Here is a 24,204-nt window from a genome sequence, read left to right as displayed (position 1 = left end):
ACTCTACTACCTTTGAAACTTTTCTATAAATTTAAAACTATTCTAAAATAAAAGTCTTATTGTAAAAAAACTTGAAATCTGCTATATATATAACATATATATATAATTTTCTCGATGGGATGAATAAATATCATAAAAGTCAATTCTTCCTGAAGAATTATTTTATTAATAAAAATAATATGACACTGGTTTTAAAATATTGTTTAAATGAGATATAAGAAATGGAGATGCTAAAACAAAATACTGGAGAGTAATTAAGAGTTTTGCATACTTAGGCTGGGCGTGGTAGCTCACACCTGTAATCCCAGCACTTTGGGAGGCCAAGGTGGGCGGATCACGAGGTCAGGAGTTCAAGACCAGCCTGGCCATGATAGTGAAACCCTGTCTCTACTAAAAATACAAAATTAGCTGGGCCTGGTGGTAGGTGCCTGTAATCCCAGCCACTAGGGAGGCTGAGGCAGAGAACTGCGTGAACCCGGGAGGCGGAGGTTGCAGTGAGCCGAGATCATACCACTGCACTCTAGCCTGGGCGACAGAGTGGAGACTCTGTCTCAAAAGAAAAACAAAACAAACAAAAATTTTGCATACTTAATATTTTCACAATCATGGAATTGTTGTGGCTTTTGGGATTTTCACCTTCAAGTTCTTTTGGTAAAATATTAATACTGTTAAAATACTGTATTTTTATCTTGCAGGATTATTTTGGTTCATTTGAAGATGAACTGCTGTTTCCATTTATCCTCCAAGTTTAAACTCAATAAGATTACCTGTTATCTCTTTCCTCAACAGATGAGAAAATTTTCAGGAGATTTTCCTGATATAACAGAGGTTTTCATGACATAACATGGAGAGAGAGACCTATTATAATTGGAAAGTTTCCATTTAAATTAATTCTATAACTTTACATGTATAAGCAATTTCTAGGTATTTGTAGTCTAGGTAAGACTGACTAAACTAAATGATGTCAGGTTGACTTTGCAAGCTTCTTTTTCCACATTAAATAAATAGTACGGCCTCAGTCTGTTCATACAAAACACCTGAGACTAGGTAATTTATAAAGAACAGGAATTTGTTTCTCCAGAGTTCTGGAGGCTGGGAACTCTAAGATCAAGGTGCCAGCAGGTTCTGTATCTGGTGAAGGCCTTGGGTCTCTGCTTCCAAGATGGCACCTTGAACACTGTCCTCACACAGTGAGGCAAAAGGAAAAGAAGGACAAAAAGAGCTGAACTCACTCCCTCAAGCCCTTTTACAAGGGTGCTAATCCCATCCATGAAGGCAGAGCCCTCATGACCTAATCACCTCCTAAAGGCCTCACTTGTTAATAGTGTTAAACTGAGAATTAAGTTTCAACATGAATGTGGAGTGGACACATTCAAACTATAGCAAGTACTCACTATATATATATATATATATATATATATATATATATTTTTTTTTTTTTAGATGGAGTCTCACTCTGTTGCCAGGCTGGAGTGCAGTGGCGCAATCTCAGCTCACTGCAACATCCGCCTTCCGGGTTCAAGCGATTCTCCTGCCTCAGCCTCTTGAGTAGCTGGGACTACAGGCACATGCCACCACGTCCAGCTAATTTTTGTATTTTTTTTTTTTCAATGGAGTTTCACTCTTGTTGCCCAGGCTGGAGTGCAATGGCACGATCTCGGCTCACTGCAGCCTCCACCCCCCAGGTTCAAGCAATTCTCCTACCTCAGCGTCCAGAGTAGCTGGGATTACAGGTGCCTGCCAGCATGCCTGGCTAATTTTTGGTATTTTTAGTAGAAATGGGGTTTCGCCACGTTGGTCAGGCTGATCTCAAATTCCTGACCTCAGGTGATCCACCTGCCTCGGCCTCCCAAAGGCCACCATGGCCGGCCTAATTTTTGTATTTTTAGTAGAGACGGGGTTTCACCATGTTGGCCAGGATGGTCTTGATCTCTTGACCTCGTGATCTGCCCGCCTCAGCCTCCCAAAGTTCTGGGATTACAGGCGTGAGCCACCACGCCCAGCCTTCACTATAATTATTTAACAGACATTGAAGGCAATTCTGATACTAGAACTTACATAAGTACCTCTTCAGAGTGCTTACTACACAGCAGTAATATTAGGGACATATGCTTCTTTTTGTAACCAAACTTTTAAAAAAACTGAAATGAAACTATAATTATAAAATTTTAAAACAAGGTCCAGCACTGCTGTGGATTACCGTGGATCTGAAGTGAAGAATCAGCTTAAAAATTCATTTTCCAAAAGGGTCAAAGGGCAGGAGTCTTCCGACCAACTTCCTAGCATTAGTTTTTGCTGAGTTATTGAGGCCTGTTCAGTACTTTCAGAAGCCTCTCTCAAGCTCACCCATGGTTCTCCTGACTCCTTTACTGCTGATGCTTACACAATCCATTCACCTGCTCCTAACAAGAATGTTGGGAATAGTACTCAGAGTGCCCACATGGCCCTGCCCTGTGAGGGTCCACAGGAAAAATCCCTTTGGTTTCAATATTAGGAATAATGGAACATTCTCTGAACAATTTATTTCTATTTAATCTTACGAATTATGTGAAGCCGATAAATGAGTGAGTCTTATAGTGGAAATAACTCCTTTGGAAGATATATCAGAATTGGGTGTTCCTTCAAACTTCCCCATTCTCCAAAGTTCTGATCTCTCTCTTCTGCCCCTGATCATAGCCTACCGCCTTGGAGAATCTCTTCAGGAAAGAGAAATGTTTATGATGAGAATGTGGGGTACTTATAAATGATGTGCAAGCAGATAAAGGCATGAACCCCTGCTCTTAAGTGATCATGTTATCTATCTTCAGGTTTGTTGACAGAATTTACAGCCAAATTAATAGAGCACTTCACCATATGCATTTTGTGCACAAACCTTAAACCTTTTATTTCCCTAAGCTTATTTTCTCTTTGTATCCTTTTTACATTAACTTATTTTAAATTTATTTTATTTTCTGTATCGCATACATTATAACCATCCTACATCTTTCATAAGACAAAATGGGGTAGAAATAATGTATCAATAAGGAGTATCTACTTGAGGTGGCAGAGCGAATACTCTAAGGAACAATATACCCTTCCTAATACTATCTAGAAAAAAAGCTATGTCTAAATCACTGCAAAAAAAATCTAAGATCTGAACTGATCTTAATCAACTGATCTTAATTGTATTTGACCAGGATAAAAACCAGCCTTTATGTTAGTGAAAATTGTGAAATAGAAACAATTTTAAAAGGAAAAAAATGCTGTTTTAAAATAAACATTACCAGAAAATTATAATTAATAAAGTGTTACCACTGTAATAATTAGGTAAGAATAATTTATATAGCTTTATAAAAAGTTTAAGTAAATTTACTACTCACTCTGCAATTGCCATTTACCTTACTGACAACAAATATTTAAACTTTTTTTGTTCAAATGGATATTATATTTTCATAAGTGGCCTCTTCCTACCACATTCCCAAGAAGAGTGTTTTAAAACACTGTCATGGAAGCAAGATATACACAATAATGACTCACAGAGACAATCCCACCACACCCCAAATGGTTATTACACAGACATTATCAATGACACATCAGTGATGGGAAATCAACTTGCTATTAGGATTTTGCCAGAGAGAGGACAGATATGGGGAGCTTGGCAACACAGTGTTTTTAACGCTCTTCGAAGACACTGGATCACTTGACTTCTACAACAATTGGGGAAATCTTGTTTCAAACACTATGCAGAATGTTCCTTTCTGGGACATTTGAAAAGAAAGGACTATGAAGCCAAATCACTATACAAATTTTGCCTGGCTCCATTCATCTTGCTAGTTATGCCCTCGATCACTTCACTAAAAACCCAGCTGACAGTTGATCATTAACTTCATTAGCAGTTGGTAAGAATAATTCTGAGTGATGCAGACTATCCCAGCAGTCACATGACAAAACATAACTCTTACACATGTCAAGGCAAGAGTGGGTGAAGTGATACATGACAAAAGGAAGTAGTCAGCTTGGCACTGTTTGACCCAGGGCAATGTGACTTCCCTGAGTTACCATGTCATGAAAAATGAATAGTAAGAAAAAAAAACAACCATTCTTTTGTGTTATTTAGTGATTTCTGGATTGGCATCCACGAATGCAAATTTATTTCCTCAAGTCACTTATATCACCTTTGACTACCCAGCAGTTAACTCCTTAAAACTAAGGAGTCGTGATTAGATTTACTTTTCCCATGTGATAAAAATATTTATTTTTTGAGACAGGGTCTCACTCTGTTACCTAGGATGGAGTGCATCAGTGCAATCATGGCTCACTGCAGCCTAGATTCTCCAGGGCTCAAGTGATCCTCCCCCCGCCTCAGCCTCCTGAGTTGGTGGGACTACAGGTGTGTGCTACCACATCCAGCTTATTTTTTAAAATTTATTTTTCATAGAGATGGCAGAGGGCAGGGAGGTCTCACTATGTTGCCCAGGCTAGTCTCTTAACTCCTGAGCTCAAGTGGTCCTCCCACCTCGGCCTCCAAAAATGTTGGGATTACAGGTATGAGCCACCATGCCTGGCCTGATATAGGATTTAAATGCTGCTACCTGATTAGTTGTTTTAAGATTCACAGCCCAAGTTTACCATTTCTATTGATTTATTTATTTTTAGATCTTCTTCCATGAATCCACACTAACAGTGACTTGTTTGGGTGATATTTGTTGGGTGATATTTCAGATTCCCTAGGGAGAAACTTACAATTACATTGCTTTGATATTACATATAATTACTTTAAGTCTGAGGTTTTTCCCAATTTATACATTCCCAATTTATACATTCTCCTTGGGCTACTCAACATAAGTTTTTTAAAGTCATAATCTAGGTACTTTAAACTATTATAATACTAAAGTCACTCCTCGATAACATAACTGTTGGTTATGAAAATATGACAAACTTTTTTGAAAATGAAAGAAGTATATCACTCTTAGAACTAAGTTCTAGTTTCCTAAGTTTCACATATGTAGTTAAAAAAATAGATTTCTACCCTAAGAATCATTAAAAGACCTACGTGACTTCTAAAATTGCTTGTTTTTTAATTTCTCAAACTCAAATTTGAGAATTAATATTCTGCAGAATGGCAGAAACATTAGTTTTATACCACTGAAGATTTATTTTAGTTTCTTATCTTTAAAATATGTGTGAGTTTTTAAAATGAACTAGAGTAAGTATCTGTAAAAATACATAACTATATAAAGGAAAAAGTGACTGGTCAGTGAAGAATTTCTACTTCTAGGCGTTTTTTCTTGAATATGCATAAATACATGCACAGTAATTTTTTTTTATTTTCAAAAACTGGGGTCATCCTGTACATTTTGTTTTCAACTTGTCTTTTTCATGTATCCTGGGTATCTTTCTATGTCAGTAAACTCACCTCCAGTATTCAGTTGGCTTCTGTATAATTTCCAATTTTTTGCTATTACAGAGATACAACAAAAATTATGTATCTTTATGTACCTGTGCAAATATTTCCGCAGAACAGATTTCTGAAAGTGGAACTGATACATCACTGTATATTTTGAATAGATACAGTACCAAACTGACTCCACATATCTTATGGTATAAGAGAGTATGCTTAGTTAATGTTTTAAAATATCTATAAGTAAAATATTTTATATAATAAAACACTGCATATGCTAATACCACATTTATCTGAACACTGTTCAAATATGTTTCATATAAATTAATATCAAGATAAACAATAAAACTTAAAATCATGTGTGAGAGGAACTTTCTGAAAAGCATTATGATTTTCTTGCCTTCTTAATTATGCAGAATAGTTACAATTTAGGATTTTCTTTACAATTATAAATTTTCAAAAAAGAAATCACAATTTGCCTATCTTCTGAAATAGGATATACTAGTCATAGTTTAAGATTTTCTTTATAATTTTGAAGATTATATATTGGATGCTACTTTCTTTAATACAGTAATGGCTGTTGAGGTTACTGAGCTGTTTGACAGAAGGCTGAGCTATATCCAGAAAGTTGTACTTTTTGACTTTTTAAAAAATTAATTAATTTATTATACTTTAAGTTCTAGGGTACATGTGCCGAACTTGCAGGTTTGTTACAATAGGTATACACGTGTGATGGTGGTTTGCTGCACCTACCAACCCGTCATCTACATTAGGTATTTCTTCTAATGCTATCCCTCCCCTAGGCCACCAGCCCCTGACAGGCCCCGGTGTGTGATGTTCCCCTCCCTGTGTCCATGTATTCTCATTGTTCAACTTCCACCTATGAGTGAGGACATGAGGTGTTTGGTTTTCTGTTCCTGTGTTAGTTTGCTGAGAATGATGGTTTCCAGCTTTCTCCATGTCCCTGCAAAGGACATGAACTCATCCTTTTTTATGGCTGCATAGTATTCCATGGTGTATACATGCCATGTTTTCTTTATCCAGTCTATCATTGATGGACATTTGGGTTGCATTTCTATACACCAATAACAGACAAACAGAGAGCCAAATCATGAGTGAACTCCCATTCATAATTGCTACAAAGAGAGTAAAATACCTAGAAATATAACTTACAAGGGAATGTGAAGGACTTTTTGACTTCTTATGGCAGCATTTCTCTTTCAACCTGGGCAACAGTCTCTCTCTTCTCCCTAATGTAAGCATGCCTGCCTCTAGTAGTAATCCCATCCCTCCACTTTCAACCCATACATACAAACTCTTATATGCTGCTCCTCATATATGTATTTGAAAAAGAAAAGAAAAAAAAATCCTCAAATAGCTTTTCAGAGCAGACATGAGGACAGTATGTTCTTCCAGAAGGACACCCAAGTGTGAATAAGACACCCAAGTTTTGGGACATAAGGAACAAGACATTCTACCTCTAAAGCCAGATGTCAAGAGAGAGTCTTTAAGCAGGAGAAACAATTATATGGAAAAGGGTATTTAAAAGTTAAGGAGGTATGATAAAAATTCTACTTCAATATTTAACATTTCCTATTGTAAACATAATAGGGTATTTTTAAGTTTCCTTCGCACTTTAACATTATTGAAACATAATTTCAAGCACGGGGACTGAGAAACTCAACATTTCTACAGTTCGGGAAAAAAAAAATGTGTGTGTATATATATATATATGCCTGGGATTATATACACACAAAAATACTGAGCATAGTCTATTGTATCTTAGGTGCTTTATGGTATTGAAACTTTTACAAGAGGTTATGTAAATCGACAGAAATAAATAAAATAACTTGAGTGGCAGAAAAATAAGAACTTACTGCCAAATAAACACTTCGCCAAATGACCTTTAATGACTAATACTCTTGCCTCCATTTTTCTCTCACTGTAGTAAAACCAACTAAGAGACGGCAATCAAAACAAATTCTACAGTGTTTTCACCAAACACTCTCTATTCAATGCCCTAAGCATGCAATAAGAATGAAAGCATTCAGTGCTGGTGTCAGCCATAATTCTTTTAAATTACTTTATAAATTTTCATTCTGCTGAAGCCATTTTAACCAATTCTCAGTTATCCACAGAAAATAAGGAGGAGAATTTTGAACAGCTAGCATGATTAACTAAAATGATGTGCTTTTCCCCCCTATATATCCTCTATTAGAGGATATATATATTCAGCTTATAAACACTGAAAATCCAAAATGCAAGCAGCAAAAGGAACAAAGAACAAAAGCATTAGGACTGAATCATGGGTAGGTGTGTGGGGGAAGAGAGAATGAGAGAGAAAATGCAGCATTAGAAGCTTTCCACTTTATATCCTTTTGTTGTCTTTCTCTCTTTTTTTTTTTCCACTCTGTCACCCAGGCTGGAGTACAGTGGCGTGATCTTGGCTCACTCAACCTCTGGCTCCCAGGTTCAAGCGATTCTCCTGCCTCAGTCTCCCTACTAGCTGGGATTACAGGCACGCGCCACCACGCCTGGCTAGTTTTTGTATTTTTAGTAGAGACAGGGTTTCACCACGTTGGTCAGGCTGGTCTTGAACTCCTGACCTCAGGTGATCCACCCTCCTTGACCTCCCAAAATGCTGGGATTACAGTACAGGTGTGAGCCACTGCACCCAGCCACTCCTTTTGTTTTCTTAATGGAAATTTATTATACTATGTTGTCCCTGCCTCCTCAAGGGGGTCTCACAGCACCAATTATTAGTGATAACTGAAAAGAAAACCTAATTTCTTGAAATGAAAGTTACAAAGGTATGTGTAAAGTATGAGTCATGGAGACTTTTAGAATTCCCTCCCTGATCATTCTAGGATAAATGGTCAACAAAAGCAAGGTCTCTTTTCACATAAAACTACTATGAAGGAACTTGATATTGAAAAAGAGAATCCAAAGAAAGAAAAAGAAAGAAAAAGAGAATCCAGGCAAAGACAGTTTTGCATTGCCATGTTGAAACTCATCTCTAGTTCCTGGGCTAGACTTGGCAATCCTGATGTAACTGAAAATACAGATAGAAATGATGAGGCAGGGCCGGGCGCGGTGGCTCAAGCCTGTAATCCCAGCACTTTGGGAGGCCGAGACGGGCAGATCACAAGGTCAGGAGATCGAGACCATCCTGGCTAACAAGGTGAAACCCCGTCTCTACTAAAAAAAAAAATACAAAAAAAACTAGCCGGGCAAGGTGGTGGGCGCCTGTAGTCCCAGCTACTCGGGAGGCTGAGGCAGGAGAATGGCGGGAACCCGGGAGGCGGAGCTTGCAGTGAGCTGAGATCCAGCCACAGCACTCCAGCCTGGGCGACAGAGCGAGACTCTGTCTCAAAAAAAAAAAAAAAAAAAAGAAATGATGAGGCAGAATGAGGTTACTTTGGAAGAATCAAGAAAAACCTTTGAGGTGCTGATAATAATCCAGCCATTTGAAGATGGAAGAATACTAAAGAAATAGCAAGTACGAAGATTTGGGGGCAGGAACAAATTCAGCATGTTTGAGGGACAGGAAAAATTCTAGTATACCTATAATTCAGTGAAAGACAAAGAGAAAAAACCAGATGAGGTTGAAAAGAGAGGTAAAGACCAGATAATGAGAGTTCTTATAATCCATGATGAGGAACTTGGATTTTATTCTAAGTGTAATGCGAAGTTATTGAGGCAAGCATGAAAAAAAGCAAGGAGATCACTTAGGAGTTTTGGTGAGAGATGATGTAAATGGAGATGGAAAGAAGCGACTAGACTATGGGATATTTTGGGGGGTTAAAACCAAGAAAACTTGTCAGTCTACTGGATATGGGGGTAGAGAGAAAGAGTAATTGTGGCTGTCTGGAATACTTGGTTTTTGGCTTGAGCAATTTGGTGGATAGTAGTGCCAATTACCCACTCCAGTTTTTTTTTTTCGTTTTTTGTTTTTGTTTTTGTTTTGGTTTGGTTTTGGTTTTGGTTTTTGAGACTCTTGTCCAGGCTGGAGTGCAGTGGCATGATCACAGCTCACTACAGCTCGAATTCCTGGGCTCAAGCAATCCTCCTGCTTCAGCCTTCTGAGAAGCTGGAACCACAGGTGCATGCCATCACATCCAGCTAATATTTTTGATCTTCTGTAGAGATGGGGTCTCGCTACGTTGCCTAGGCTGGTCTTGTACTCCTGGGCTTAAGTGATTCTCCCACCTCAGCCTCCTAAAGTGCTGGGATTACAGGTTGTGTTAGTCTGTTTTCATGCTGCTGATAAAGACATACCCGAAACTGGCTAATTTATAATGAAAAAGAGGTTTAATGGACTCACAGTTCCACGTGGCTTGAGAGGCCTCACAATCATGGCAGAAGGTAAAAGGCACGTCTTACATGGCGGTGGGCAAGAGAGAATGAGAGAAGGGAAAGGGGCAACCTCTTATAAAACCATCAGATCTCATGAGACTTATTCACTACCACAAGAAGAGTATGAGGGAAACCGCCCCCATGATTCAATTATCTCCCACCAAGTCCCTCCCACAACATGTGGGAATTATGGGAGCTACAATTCAAGATGAGATTTGGGTGGGGACATAGCCAAATCATATAACAGGTGCATGCTTCCATGCCTGGCTTTGTTCAGAAGTATTTGTAAGAGTCCAAATAACATGTACGGAAATGGCTGTTCATAAAAAGGAATACATGAACCTAAAGCTGCTCTAGGAAAATTAAGTTTATTAAATTAAAAAAGAAAGAAATCCAATCCAAGAAAATCTAAAATACCTTGCAACAGATAATGATGAAGAGATGTTGGTTCAAGTGCTATATAAAAGTTGACTCAAGCAGAATATAAGGGTCCGTAACTAATACTTTCAAATTTAGTCGGCCTGGTGCCGTGGCTCACACCTGTAATCCCAGCACTTTGGGAGGCCAAGCGGGCAGATCAGGAGGTCAGGAGATCGAGACCATCCTGGCCAACATGGTGAAACCCTGTCTCTACTAAAATTACAAAAATTAGCCAGACGTGGTGGCACGTGCCTGTAATCCCAGCTACTCAGGAGGCTGAGGCAGGAGAATCGCTTGAATGTGGGCGGCAGAGGTTGCAGTGAGCCAAGATCATGCCACTGCATTCCAACCTGGGTGACAGAGCAAGACTCCATCTCAAAAAAACAAAAATAAATAAAAATGTTTAAAAAATAAAATAAATTTAGTCATAGTTTCTTCAAAATTACAACATATTCTAGAGATTTAAATGTTACTAAATACTAAAAGTACTTGCAATACTTCTTTTTTTTTTTTTTTTGAGACAGAGTTTCACTCTTGTTACCCAGGCTGAAGTGCAATGGCTCGATCTCGACTCACTGCAACCTCCACCTCCTGGGTTCGAGCGATTCCCCTGCTTCAGTCTCCCAAGTAGCTGGGATTACAGGCATGCACCACCACGCCCGGCTAATTTTGTATTTTTAATAGAGATGGGGTTTTCCCATGTTGGCCAGGCTGGTCTTGAACTCCTGACCCAGATGATCTGTCCAGCTCGGCCTCCCAAAGTGCTAGGAGTACAGGCATGAGCCACTGCGCCCGGCCCTTTTTTTTTTTTAAGAAGGAGTCTCGCTCTGTCGCCCAGGCTGGAGTGCAGTGGCATGATCTCCGCTCACTGCAACCTCTGCCGCTGGGTTCAAGCGATTCTCCTGCCTCAGCCTCCCGAGTAGCTGAGATTACAGGCAAGTGCCACCACACCCAGCTAATTTTTGTAGTTTTAGTAGAGACAGGTTTCAGCATCTTGGCCAGGCTGGTCTTGAACTTCTGACCTCTGGATCCACCCGCCTCAGCTTCCCAAAGCGCTGGAATTACAGGCATGAGACACCATGCCTGGCCTGCAATGCTTATTTTTTTAAAAAATCTTATCTCATGTATTTTGGGTAAATATTATTTTCTATTCTGACAATTCAAGTAAATCTTTAAGGAAAAGAGTCAAGCACAAACACAAGAATCATTGTTAATAGACAACAGGATGCACAATATGCATTTCTTGTTTAGATAACACAACCATTAGCCTAACCTTGTGCCTAGCATTCCTGTTATTGATCTATGGTCATATTCTCACAGCTTAAAACAGTATCTGGCTTGGAACAGGGGCTCAAGAAACAGTAACTGAATCAACCTAATAATTCCCTGCCAAGTTTCTACAACTGTTCTTCTTAAAATGCAGGCTATACAATCAATCTGCTAGTCACTCAGAACCCTTCCCTCTTCTTTAAAAAAAAGAAGAAAAAAAAAAAGCTCAGAATTTTTCTTTTTCTCAAAATTTGAAACCAGGGAATTATATTACTTCATGCAGGCTGTGCGCCGTGGCTCACACCCATAATCCCAACACTTTGGGAGGCTGAAGCAGGCGGATCACTTGAGCCCAAGGGTTTGAGACTAGCCTGAACAACATGGCAAGACCCCATCTCTAAAAACAACGACAACAAAAATACTTCAAGCAAAATACAATTTACACTTGAAAAACAGCTACAAGATAAGTAGCAAGGCTTAGTCTGCCTAAATTTACAGGTTAAACAAATAAACAGGGTGAAGGTTAGTCCCCTTTAATCTCAGTATATTCTAAATTATGTTGCTTATCATGTACTCAAGATTGAACTGTTTCCCTAAGAATGCAAACATTGTAAGTGCAAGAAATAAAACTATAAAACTCTTAGAAGAATCAAAGGCATTAATCTTCATGACCTTGGATTAGGCAATATTTTCTTCTTTTTTCTGAGAAAGAGTCTTGCTCTATCGACAGGCTGGAGTGCAGTGGCGCGATCTTGGCTTACTGCAACCTCCGCCTCGTGAGTAGCTGGTACTACAGGCACCCACCACCACACCCAGCTAATTGTTGTATTTTTAGTAGAGACAGAGTTTCACTATGTTGGCCAGGATGGTCTCCATCTCTTGACCTCTGATCCACCCGCCTTGGCCTCCCAAAATTCTGGGATTACAGGCGTGAGCCACCACACCCGGCCCCTAGGCAATGATTTCTTAGATTAGACATCAAAAGCACAGGCAATAAAAGAAAAAATAAATTGGACTTCTACGCTTCAAAGGATATCATCAAAACACTGAAAAGAGAATCCAGGCCGGGCGCGGTGGCTCAAGCCTGTAATCCCAGCACTTTGGGAGGCCGAGACGGGCGGATCACAAGGTCAGGAGATCGAGACCATCCTGGCTAACACAGTGAAACCCCGTCTCTACTAAAAAATACAAAAAACTAGCCGGGCGAGGTGGTGGGCGCCTGTAGTCCCAGCTACTCGGGAGGCTGAGGCAGGAGAATGGTGTAAACCCGGGAGGCGGAGCTTGCAGTGAGCCGAGATCCGGCCACTGCGCTCCAGCCTGGACGACAGAGCAAGACTCTGTCTCAAAAAAAAAAAAAAAAAAAAAAAAAGAGAATCCAAAGCCTGGGAAAAAATACTTACAGATTATATATCTGATAAAGATCTAATATTTGGTATATAGTTAAAAATTATAACTCGGCTGGGTGTGATGGCTCACGCCTGTAATCCTAGCACTTTGGGAGGCCAAGATGGGCAGATCACGAGGTCAGGAGTTCGAGACCAGCCTGACCAACATGGTAAAACACCGTCTCTACTAAAAATACAAAAATGATCCAGACATGGTGGTGCACACCCGTAATCCCAGCTACTCAGGAGGCTGAGGCAGGAGAATCACTTAAACCCGGGAGGTGGAGGTTGCAGTAAGCCGAGATCATGCCACTGCACTCCAGCCTGGGCGACAAGGCGAGACTCTGTCTCAAAAAAAAAAAAAATTACAACTCAACAGTAATAACAAAAAACAATTGAAAATGGGCAAAGAAATAGACATTTCTGGCCAGGCACGGTGGCTCATGCCTGTAAGCCCAACACTTTGGGAGGCTGAAGTCAGGCGTTCAAGACCAGCCTAACCAACATGGTGAAACCCCGTCTCTAACAAAAACACAAAAATTAGCCGGGCGTGGTGGCACACGCCTGTAATCCCAGCTACTCGGGAGGCTGAGGCAGGAGAATCACTTGAACCTGGTAGATGAAGGTTGCAGTGAACTGAGATTGCGCCACTGCACTCTAGCCTGGGCGACAGAGTAAGACTCTGTCTCAAAAAAAAAAAAAAGACATTTCTTCAAAGAAGATATATAAATGGCCAATAAATATATTAAAGGATATTCAACATCAGGCATCATTAACAAATGCAAATCAAAACTACAAGATACTGGGCCAGGTGAGGTAGCTCACACCTGTAATCCCAGCACTTTGGGAGGCTGAGGCAGGCAGATCACCTGAGGTCAGGAGTTTGAGACCAGCCTGGCAACATGGCAAAAACCCGTCTCTACTCCAAAAAAAAAAAAAAAAAAAAAATTAGCCAGGCATGGTGGCGCATGCCTGCAGTCCCAGCTACTTAGGAGGCTGAGCCATGATAATTGCTTGCACCCGGGAGGCAGAGGTTGCAGTGAGCTGAGATCATGCCACTGCACTCCAGCCTCGGTGACAGTGAGATTCCATCATCTAAAAAAAAAAAAAACTAAAAAAACTAAAAGATACTACTTCCTGCATTTCTTACATGATCAAAACAAACAAAAAAAGATACCACTTCACACCCGCTAGGAGGACTATAATCAAAAAGACAAATAACAAGTGTTCCTGAGGATGTGGAGACATTAGAACCTTTATACACAGCTGATGAGAATACAAAATGATGCAGCTGCTTTGGAAAACAGTTGAGAAGTTCAAAAGATTAAACACAAAGTTACCATATGACCCACCAATTCTACTCCCAGGTGCATAGCCAAAAGAAATGAAAACCTATGTCCACATAAAAACTTGTGCCCAAATGTTCATAGTAGCATTATTCATAATAGCCAAAAAGTGATAACAACCCAAAGGTCCATCAACTACAGAACGAATGAATAAAATGTGGCATATCCATACAATGGAACACGATTTGGCAATAAAAGGGAATGAAATACTGATTCCTGCTACAAAATGGATGAACTTTGAAACACTATGCTAAGTGAAAATATGAAATGTCTGGAATAGGTAAATTCATAAAGATGTAAAGAAGGCCGGACATGGTGGCTCACACCTGTTAATTCCAGCACTTTGGGAGGACTGCCTGAGGCCAGGAGTTCAAGACCAGCCTGAGCAACACAGTGAGACCCTGTTTCTATGAATAAATAAATAAATAATAAAAGTAGCTGGGCCTGGTGGTGTGTGCCTGTAGTTCTAGCTACTTGGAAGGCTGAGGCAGGAGGACCACTTGAGCCCAGGAGGTCAAGGTTGCAGTGAGATATGACTGCACCCTTACCCTCCAGCTTGGGCAACACAAGTACCTGTCTCAAAAGAAAAAAAAAAGAAAAAAGGAAAAGACAGAATGAAGACTAGTGGTTGCCAGGGACCAAGGGGAGGAAGAAATTGGGAGTTAGTGCTAATGGGTATGAGGTTTCTTCAAGGAAAATGAAAATGTCCTGGAATTGGATAGTGGTGATGATTGCAAAACTTTGTGAATACAGTAAAAACCACTGAATTGTACACTTTAAAAGGGTGAATATTATGGTATATAAATATTATATTTCCCAATAAAAAAGAAAAAAAATGCCAACATTAAAGAATTGAGACATGACTTGGCCAAGTCTCCAATTGTGTCAAAAGCAAAATCTACTGGCGTGGTGGTTTATACCTGTAATCCCAACACTTTGGGAGGCCACAGCAGGCAGATTGCTTAAGCCCAGGAGTTCAAGACCAGCCCGGGCAACATGACAAAACTCCGTCTCCACAAAAAAAAAAAAAAAAAAATACAAAAATTAGCTGGATGTGGTGGCATGTGTCTGTAGTCCCAGCTACTGAGGAGGCTGAGGTTGGGGGGTGTCTTGAGCCCAGGGACTTTATAGTCCACAGTTCCACTTAGCACATCTTGTAATCGTACTTCCTCATTATTAAGACGCCAGAAACTATAAGATGAAACACTGATTTAGGAATAAATAACTTTTAAGCAAAAAAACACAAACAAAAAAGTATACCATTTCAGTAACCAACAAAATCATACATTAATCCATATAGTTCCATACCATAACCTTGTTTTGGAATCACAATTAACATGTAAGTATACACTTTCATATCTCAGTTGAAGGCTGTTTGTTCTAGATCACTTTTGGCCATAACAGTTCTGTACATCCTCATGGTGACACATTACATACCACTGTCCTTAGAGCCTGTGCTATTCATCTTCACTTTTATAACACTTTTAGGACCAACAGCATGACACTAAGACAGGTTGAAAAATACTGGAGCTTACCTGTATTTCACATCTGATCATTGCTTTTTCTTTCTTTGAATTATGCCATTCTGGAAGTTAGTCAACTTTGCTTGAATGTCTATGGGAAGGTATTGGCAGGTAGAAGTTTGCAGGCTCAGTGACAACTTTTCAAAATGCAAAAATCAGTCATAACAACCTCCTCTTGCTTTAAAATTCTGTACCTTAGTCTTAGAAAAGTGTCAATTTCCACTGTTTTTTATTACATTGTCAGGAAACCTTTGGCAAATATTTAAAGTTAAGATTTAGGTTAAAATTACAAATTTACAAGAGAAAAACAACCCCATTAAAAAGTGGGCAAAGGACATGAACAGACACTTCACAAAAGAAGACAAACATGTGGCCAACAAGCATATGAAAAAAAGCTCAATATCAATGATCATTAGAGAAATGCAAATCAAAATCACAATGAGATACCATTTCACACCAGTCAGAATGGCTATTATAAAAAAAGTCAAAAAATAATACATGCTGGTGAGGTTGCAGAGAAAAGGGAACACTTACACACTGTTGGTGGGAGTGTAAATGAGTTTAACCATTGTGGAGAGTAGTATGGCAATTTCTCAAAGAGCTAAAAGCAGAACTATCATTCAACCCAGCAATCCCATTACTAGGTATATACACAGACGAGTAGAAATCATTCTACCATAAAGACACATGCACACGAATGTTCACTGCAGTACTATTCACAATAGCAAAGACATGGAATCAACCTAAATGCCCATCAGTGACAGATTGGATAAAGAAAATGTGGCACATATACACCATGGAGTACTATGCAGCCAAAAAAGGAACAAGATCATGTCTTTTGTAGGAACGCGGACAGAGCTGGAGGCTATTACCCTTAGCAAACTAATGCAGAAACAGAAATCCAAATACTACATGTTCTCGCTTATAAGTGGGAACTAAATTATAAAACCTTATGAACACAAAGAAACAACAGACACTGGGGTCTACTTGACGGGGTGTGTGGGAGAAGGGACAGGAGCAGAAAAGATAACTATTGGGTACTGGGCTTAATACCTGGGTGATGAAATAATATGTACAACGAACCCCCTTGACAAATGTTTATGTATGTAACAAGTCTTCCCATGTACCCCCAAGCCTAAAATAAAAGTTTAAAAAAAAAGATTTAGGTTAAAATTAAACAGTGTAACAGTGTGTAGAGCTACAAATACAACTAATTCAACTGAGGTGGCAAACAGATGAATAGACATACGCTATATATAGCTAATTTTGTACACACCCAGGCTATAACAGTCACCAATAAATCTCTACATGGTGGCTGGCAAGTTTCTACTGACATTAATTATAGCATATACTCAGACTTCAGAAAAATTAAAATATAAAAAAGATTCATTTGAAAATTAAGAAAATAAAATACATTCACAACTAGAACTTTCTTTTTTTAGTTCCTTAATCTCTATCACCCTTAAGCTATAGGTTCTGAGATCAAGATATGTGATAATGGTGCTACTCCTTAAACAATGAATGTAAAAAAGTTATTTTCTCATTAATGAACTTACAGAGAATAATACTAGATATATAATCAACCATTAATGTAAACGGACTGAGAAAAATGTGTAACATATAATGCAGAGAGTTTACAGGAAGAGCATAAATAATACGTACATCATTCCACAGAAAAAAAAAAATCTGGAAATCTCTTCAAAGATGGAAAAAACTTAAGACTTTGGAACTTCAAATTCCTAATTTTTCCTTTATGTACACTTAAAGGTAATTGTATTAAGAGAAAGATAAGTACATAAAAGACAATGAAGAATATTCCCTCTCTGGAACTATTTCATTAAAGTTTGTCCCACAATTTAAAAAAATCTGTTTGACCTAAAAAATGAGGAAAAAACCGTCCAGTCCTTTTCACTTAGCGGACTCATGGCATAGGTGAGTGGCTGAAACAATCATGTAATAAGTAACCTTAAAGAAATGTGTTATATTTAGGCACCCCTATACACTTTTGCTGGTAGTATAAATTATTATAATCATTTTGGAAAGCAATTTGGCAATATATAGTGAGATCTTTAAAAATATACATACTCTTTGACTAAAGAGTCCTGTTTCTGAAAATCTACTCCAAAGACATCCTATGAAACATGCACAGAGGTTGTCTTCCAAAGCATTACTTATCATAGTAAAAAATGGAAAGCCTCATTTGTCTAACAACAGGGAGATGACTTAAAAATTATTGTATATCCACAAGACACAGAGTATTATAAAACTTTTTAAAAATATTTACCAAGAATGCTTTTTAACCTTTTTCCTTTCCTGATATTTTTAAAATTTTCATGGTAAAAGAAAATTCAAAAAATGTAAACAAAAACCAGAAATCCTCTCATTCTCTTATACAGTATTCTATTCCCAATTCCCAAAGGTAACTACACTGTTAAATTGTGTATGTGTGCACGCACGTGTGTGTGTGTGTTAAGCTTCTAGAAATTTTTTTGGCATGCACATGCAAACTTATCTAACAAACATTTATCTATAGATGGGTAATTTTTTGCTTTGCTTTTAATATAAGTAGAGCAATTCTAAGCATGTTGTTTTTCATTTTGCTTCTTATATTCTGACAACTGTTCCATAGCAGCACATATAGGTTTACCTTTTTCACAAAAATGAATATTTAAATATGTATTGGGCTTTAGATTGATAGATATTCAGGTTGTTTAGATTTTTCTGCTTACCAATAATGCAATAATGAATATATTTGAATACATTTCTTTATGTACTAGTGTTACTATGTCAGTTCCTGAAAATAGAATTTCAATATTTTAGATAATGAAAGTTATAGACAAATCATCCACCAAAAATACTGCACTGATACCATCCTTCCTACCTCTTCAAACTATTCTAAACACTGAATATTACCAACTTTTAAATATCTACCAATCTGGAAGATAAATATTTTAATCTCTGTATCTATAAATATGAATAAAGTTAAACCACTTTTCCACTGCATGGTCCATCTTTTTCTTTTTTGTTTTCGAGATGGAGTCTCACTCTGTTACCCAGGCTGGAGTGCAATGGCATGATTTCAGCTCACTGCAACCTCTGCCTCCCAGGTTCAAGAGATTCTCTTGACTCAGCCTCCCAAGTAGCTGGGATTATAGGCACCCGCCGCCATGCCCAGCTAATTTTTGCATTTTTAATAGAGACGGGATTTCACCATGTTGGCCAGGCTGGTCTTGAACTCCTGACCTCAAGTGACCCACCCGCCTTGGCCTCCCAAAGTGCTGGAATTACAGGCGTGAGCCATCATGCCCAGCCGGTTCATCTCTTTCTTATAGGTTTATAACAGTTCTGATACAGTCAGGAAATCTGCTCTTTGTCACATACTGTAAACATTTTTTTTTTTTTAAGACGGAGTCTTGCTCTGTTGCCCAGGCTGGAGTGCAGTGGCTTGATCTCAGCTCACTGAAACCACTGCCTTCTGGGTTCAAGCGATTCTCCTGTCTCAGCCTCCCAAGTAGCTGGGACTACAGGCATGTGCCACCATGCCTGGTTAATTTTTTTGTATTTTTAGTAGAGATGGGGTTTCATCATGTTAGCCAGGCTGGTGTCGAACTCCTGACCTCAGGCAATCCACCCGCCTCGGCCCCCCAAAGTGCTGGGATTACAGGCGTGACCCACCATGCCCGGTCTACATTTTGCAGTTTGTTGTATTTTAACAGTGTTTATGTTTTTTAGTTTAGTTTTGTTTTTAACTGTCTAGCAAATTTATCTATTCTTCCCATTAGGGCTCCTCAATTTTACATAGGCTTCAATTTCAAATATAAAAATAATACATATGTATTTTACTACTCCTTTTATCATTACTTTTTAATTTTTTTGAGACAGTTTCACTCTTGTTGCCCAGGCTGGAGTGCAATGGCACAATCTCGGTTCACCACAACCTCCGCCTCCCATGTTCAAGCAATTCTCCTGCCTCAGCCTCCCGAGTAGCTGGGATTACAGGCATGTGCCACCATGCCCAACTAATTTTTGTATTTTTAGTAGAGACAGGGTTTCACCATGTTGGCCAGGCTTGTCTCGAACGCCTGACCTCAGGTGATCTGCCAGCCTCGGCCTCCCAAAGTGCTGGGATTACAGGCGTGAGCCACTGTGCCCGCCAGTGGCAGCAATTTTTAAGACACAGTTTAATTACAGATGAATGGCTATAGATTGCCAGTGATAAGCGCCACAAGTCTGAAACCCAGGAGCTCTCTACAATCCAATTTTGATATTATGACTGTTTTCTATAGATTTACTATACAAAATTAGCCTCAATTTTTTAATCTACAAAATAGAGATGAAAGTAACTGCTAATTGCTGCTATGAAAAATGATATTCTTATTAGAAACTAGTAGGGCATTTATAAATTGACAAATGGCTGCCATATAGAAAAAAAACTGCTTAGGTTAATTTATGAATATACTATGTTTGGAAAAAACAAATGTGAGTAATGAGTGATTACTATCTCTTGATACTGTATATTGATAATTTTCAAATATAAGAATATGACCCACAGGGAAATGACAGAGTGATCCCAAAGAGAAAGCAGAAACCCAGAAGAAGGTTAGTTTTACACAAAACAGGAAAATCTGGCCCTGCATTGCAATCTTTCTTTTAATTCCTCACTTTTAATCGCTTTCTCCCAGCCTTGAAGAGCAACTTATTTGTGATGAAAATAGTAAATGTTAGGGGAGCAGGCAGTTGGTCATTGTGGCACCCTGAGGACCTTAGTTTTAGAGGAAGAAAAACTGAGGAGCTAAGAGCCCCAAGAAGGTCATAAATGGGTACAACAAATGTTTCTAGAGATGTGGAATAACAAAGTAAAACTTATACTTACAACTTGAGATTCACGAGCTTTAGGAAACATTTTGGCAACGTTGAGGCCATCAATGACAATATCAAAAGGAGGACAAGATTTTACGAAGTTCTCAAATCTCTTAAGTTCCTAATAAAGAAAAGTCAGACAAAACATTAATAAGAACTTAGTAAGGACTTTATTATAAACACACTGCAGTAAACCTTATTACTGTTTTGATAATTCAAAGTATTCATCCCTTAAAAATACACAAACACACACACACACAGAGAATATTCTCAAAATTAAATCTGAAAAAGCCAGCCTAATGGATGCAACTGCAAACAATTATCTAACACACTTTATAATCTTATAGTACTTTACACTTCACAAAGCACTTTCATACGTAATTTCATTTGATCTGCAGCTGGCCTATCTAGACTTCTGAATTAACCCACATGATAGTTATGATAAGAATGAACTGTCAAAATCTCTAAGTCCTGTTCTGTAAGCCAAGGAGAAGTGAACCTTAGATATGCCACTCTACCATTGCAACTGTGCTGAAAGAACAAGGCTGTAAAACGTATAGGTCCTCTTTTGTCATTAAGAGCTTTTATTATGGCTGTTTTGGAGAGGTAAAGATTCAGTCAATCATTAATTCAAAAAATATTTGCGGAGCACCTACTATATGCCTAGCAGTTTATCAAAGAGACAAAACAAAACAGAACAAAAAAATCCCACTTAATGGAGCTTAGTGGGAGGATGCACAAAATAAAACAAGTAAATAAGTAAATAATATTAAATGTGAGAATGCTATGGAGAAAAAAAAGAGGGGAGGGAGTTCCACCTCTGGTAATGATGGAATAGTTTGTATTGGATTACTAGATAATAATATAAATTCTAGATAAATACCCAGCAATTTGAAAGTACCAAAGAATGAGCAAAAGCAGGCAGAAACTGGAGAGGACATGACATTTGAAAGGTTTGGTAGTTTTAAAATCTGTCTGAAAATTAGTTGACACTCCCCTCTCAAAAGGTGGGGTCTAATACCCTGTGCTTGAATACGGGCTCTCCTTTGTAACTGCCTCAATGAATAGGATGTGGCAGAAGTGACATTACGTGATTTCTGAGGCTAGGAAATAAAAGATAATACAGCATTCATCTGGCTCTCACTCTCAGGATGCTTGCTCTTGGAAACCAGCCATCCTGAGAATGCCCAAGTAGACGTTACATGTAAGTGTTCCATCTGACAGTCCAACGGAATCTCACCAACAGCCAGCTAGCATCAATTACCACACCGATAAGACTGAGGGGGATTTCAAGATGACCCCTAGCCCCTATTTGACTACAACAATAGGAGACCCAAGCAAGAACCATCAACGAAGTCTCATTAACCTCTAGAACCGCGAGAGAGAACAACAATAATAATAGTAATAAATGGTTGTGTTTTTTTAATGCCACTATATTTGGGAAAATAAAGGAAAGAAAAGAAGGGAATTATACCAGGTAAAATTTGTCTAGGTCAGCGGGCAATCTCCAGACAGTGTGACCAGCAGGAACAATTGGAAATCAAGCAGAAAGCTGCAGAACTTACTGATTTGAGGATAGAGAAGACAGAGTTTGAGGCAACCAGAGGCTGGAAAATGATGGGGAATCCTAGAAAGGATAAAACCACAAAATTTGCACATAAATCTCCTCAAATTCTTGGGTAAAACATGATCTGCACATGCTTGGAGAAGATTCCAAAGAGCCCAGCAAAAAAGCAACAGCTGAAAGACTTGAAAGACCTAACCAGAGATCTCAGCTGCTACCCACTGCAAGGGAGACAGTTTGGAGACTAAGTCTAAAGAACTTTAACAGCCTACTAAATTAGCAAAAAATCAGTAATTTCCAGACAAACACAGATAATCTCTAAAGCCTCTGCAATGTGTCATTCACAATGTCTGATACACAATTAAAAATTAATAAACATAAAAAATACAAACATGTGATCTACACAGTCAAGAAAAAAGGGATTCAAAATAAATCAATCTGGGCTGGGCGCAGTGGCTCAAGCCTGTAATCCCAGTACTTTGGGAGGCTGAGGTGGGTGGATCACTTGATGTCAGGAGTTCAAGACCAGCCTGGCCAACATGGTGAAACCTCATCTCTACCAAAAATATAAAAATTAGCCGGGCATGGTGGTGCATGCCTGTAATCCCAGCTACTCAGGAGGCTAAGGCAAGAGAATCACTTGATCTCGGGAAGCGTAGGTTGCAGTTAGCCAAGATCATGCCACTGCATTCCAGCTTTGGCAACAGAGAGAAACTCCATCTCCAAAAACAAAAATGAAACTGGCTGGGCACAGTGGCTCACACCTGTAATCCCAGCACTTTGGGAGGCCAAGGCAGGCGGATCATGAGGTCAAGAGATCAAGACCATCCTGGCCAACATGGTGAAACCCCGTCTCTACTAAAAGTAAAAAAATTAACTTAAGGCCGGGCACAGTGGCTCAAGCCTGTAATCCCAGCACTTTGGGAGGGCGAGACGGGCGGATCACGAGGTCAGGAGATCGAGACCATCCTGGCTAACCCGGTGAAACCCCGTCTCTACCAAAAAAATACAAAAAACTAGCTGGGCGAGATGGCGGGTGCCTGTAGTCCCAGCTACTCGGGAGGCTGAGGCAGGAGAATGGCGTAAATCTGGGAGGCGGAGCTTGCAGTGAGCTGAGATCCGGCCACTGCACTCCAACCTGGGCCACAGAGCGAGACTCCGTCTCAAAAAAAAAAAAAAAAAATTAACTTAAAATTAAAAAATTAGCTGGGCATGGTGGCGCACACCTGTAGTCCCAGCTACTTGGGAGGCTAAGGCAGGAGAATTGCTTGAACCCGGGAGGCGAACGTTGCAGTGAGCTGAGATCGTGCAACTGCACTCCAGCCTGGTGACAGAGTGAGACTCCGCCTCAGAAAAAAAAAAAAAAGAAAAGAAAGAAAGAAAGAAACCAATCCAAAGTGTAGATGCTTGAGTTAGCAGATAAGAACTATAAAGTAACTATTGCAAATATAATCAAGAATTATGCCTGTAATTCCAGCACTTTGGGAGGCTGAGGCAGGTGGATCACCTGAGGTCAGGAGTTCGAGACCAGCCTGGCCAACATGGTGAAACCCTGTCTCTACTAAAAATACAAAAATTAGCCAGGCATGGTGGCACACACCTGTAATCCCAGCGACTTGGGAGGCTAAGACAGGAGAATCACTTGAACCTGGGAGGCGAGGCTTGCAGTGAGCCAAGATTGTACCACTGTGCTCCAGCCTGGGCAACAGAGTGAAACTCCATCTCAAAAAAAAAAAAAAAGTAAAGGTAAATATAGTCATAATGAATGCAAAGAAAGAAAATCTCCACAGAGATTGTAAACTAGAAAAATTAACAAAATGAACATTATAGAACCAAAAACCACAAATGTGAAATAAAATATTCATAGGATGGATTTAACAGCAGATTGGAGATGGCAGAAGAAACGGTCAGTGAACATGAAAGACAGAGCAACAAAAAACTATACAATTTAATGAAAACAAAAAGCTGAATTGGGTCTCAGTAACCTGTGGTACAATATCAAACAGATTAACATGTGTAATTACAGTCCAGAAGGAGAGGATAGAAAGGACAGAGTAGTAAAAAGTATTTGAATGGCCAAAACATCCCCAAATTTGATGAA

General features: G+C 39.1%; 1 protein-coding gene across 10 annotated transcripts in view; it reads right to left on the bottom strand.

Moving 5' to 3' along the window:
* Window positions 1-24,204, bottom strand: part of PRORP (protein only RNase P catalytic subunit) — a 149,064-nt gene that overhangs the window by 74,901 nt on the left and 49,959 nt on the right. For 9 of the 10 annotated variants that reach the window (XM_005561071.5, XM_073997227.1, XM_005561070.5 and 6 more), the window contains one exon: window positions 20,553-20,660. In XM_005561071.5, coding sequence (XP_005561128.3) covers window positions 20,553-20,660 — 108 coding nt within the window. Of the gene's footprint in view, window positions 1-15,691; window positions 15,771-20,552; window positions 20,661-24,204 lie in introns of all 10 variants that reach the window. The other variant, XR_012415704.1, reaches the window with a different exon arrangement.

The sequence above is a fragment of the Macaca fascicularis genome, chromosome 7 (assembly GCF_037993035.2).
Source record: "Macaca fascicularis isolate 582-1 chromosome 7, T2T-MFA8v1.1".
Classification (NCBI taxonomy): Eukaryota; Metazoa; Chordata; class Mammalia; order Primates; family Cercopithecidae; genus Macaca; species Macaca fascicularis.
This window is presented reverse-complemented; position numbering and strand designations above follow the sequence as displayed.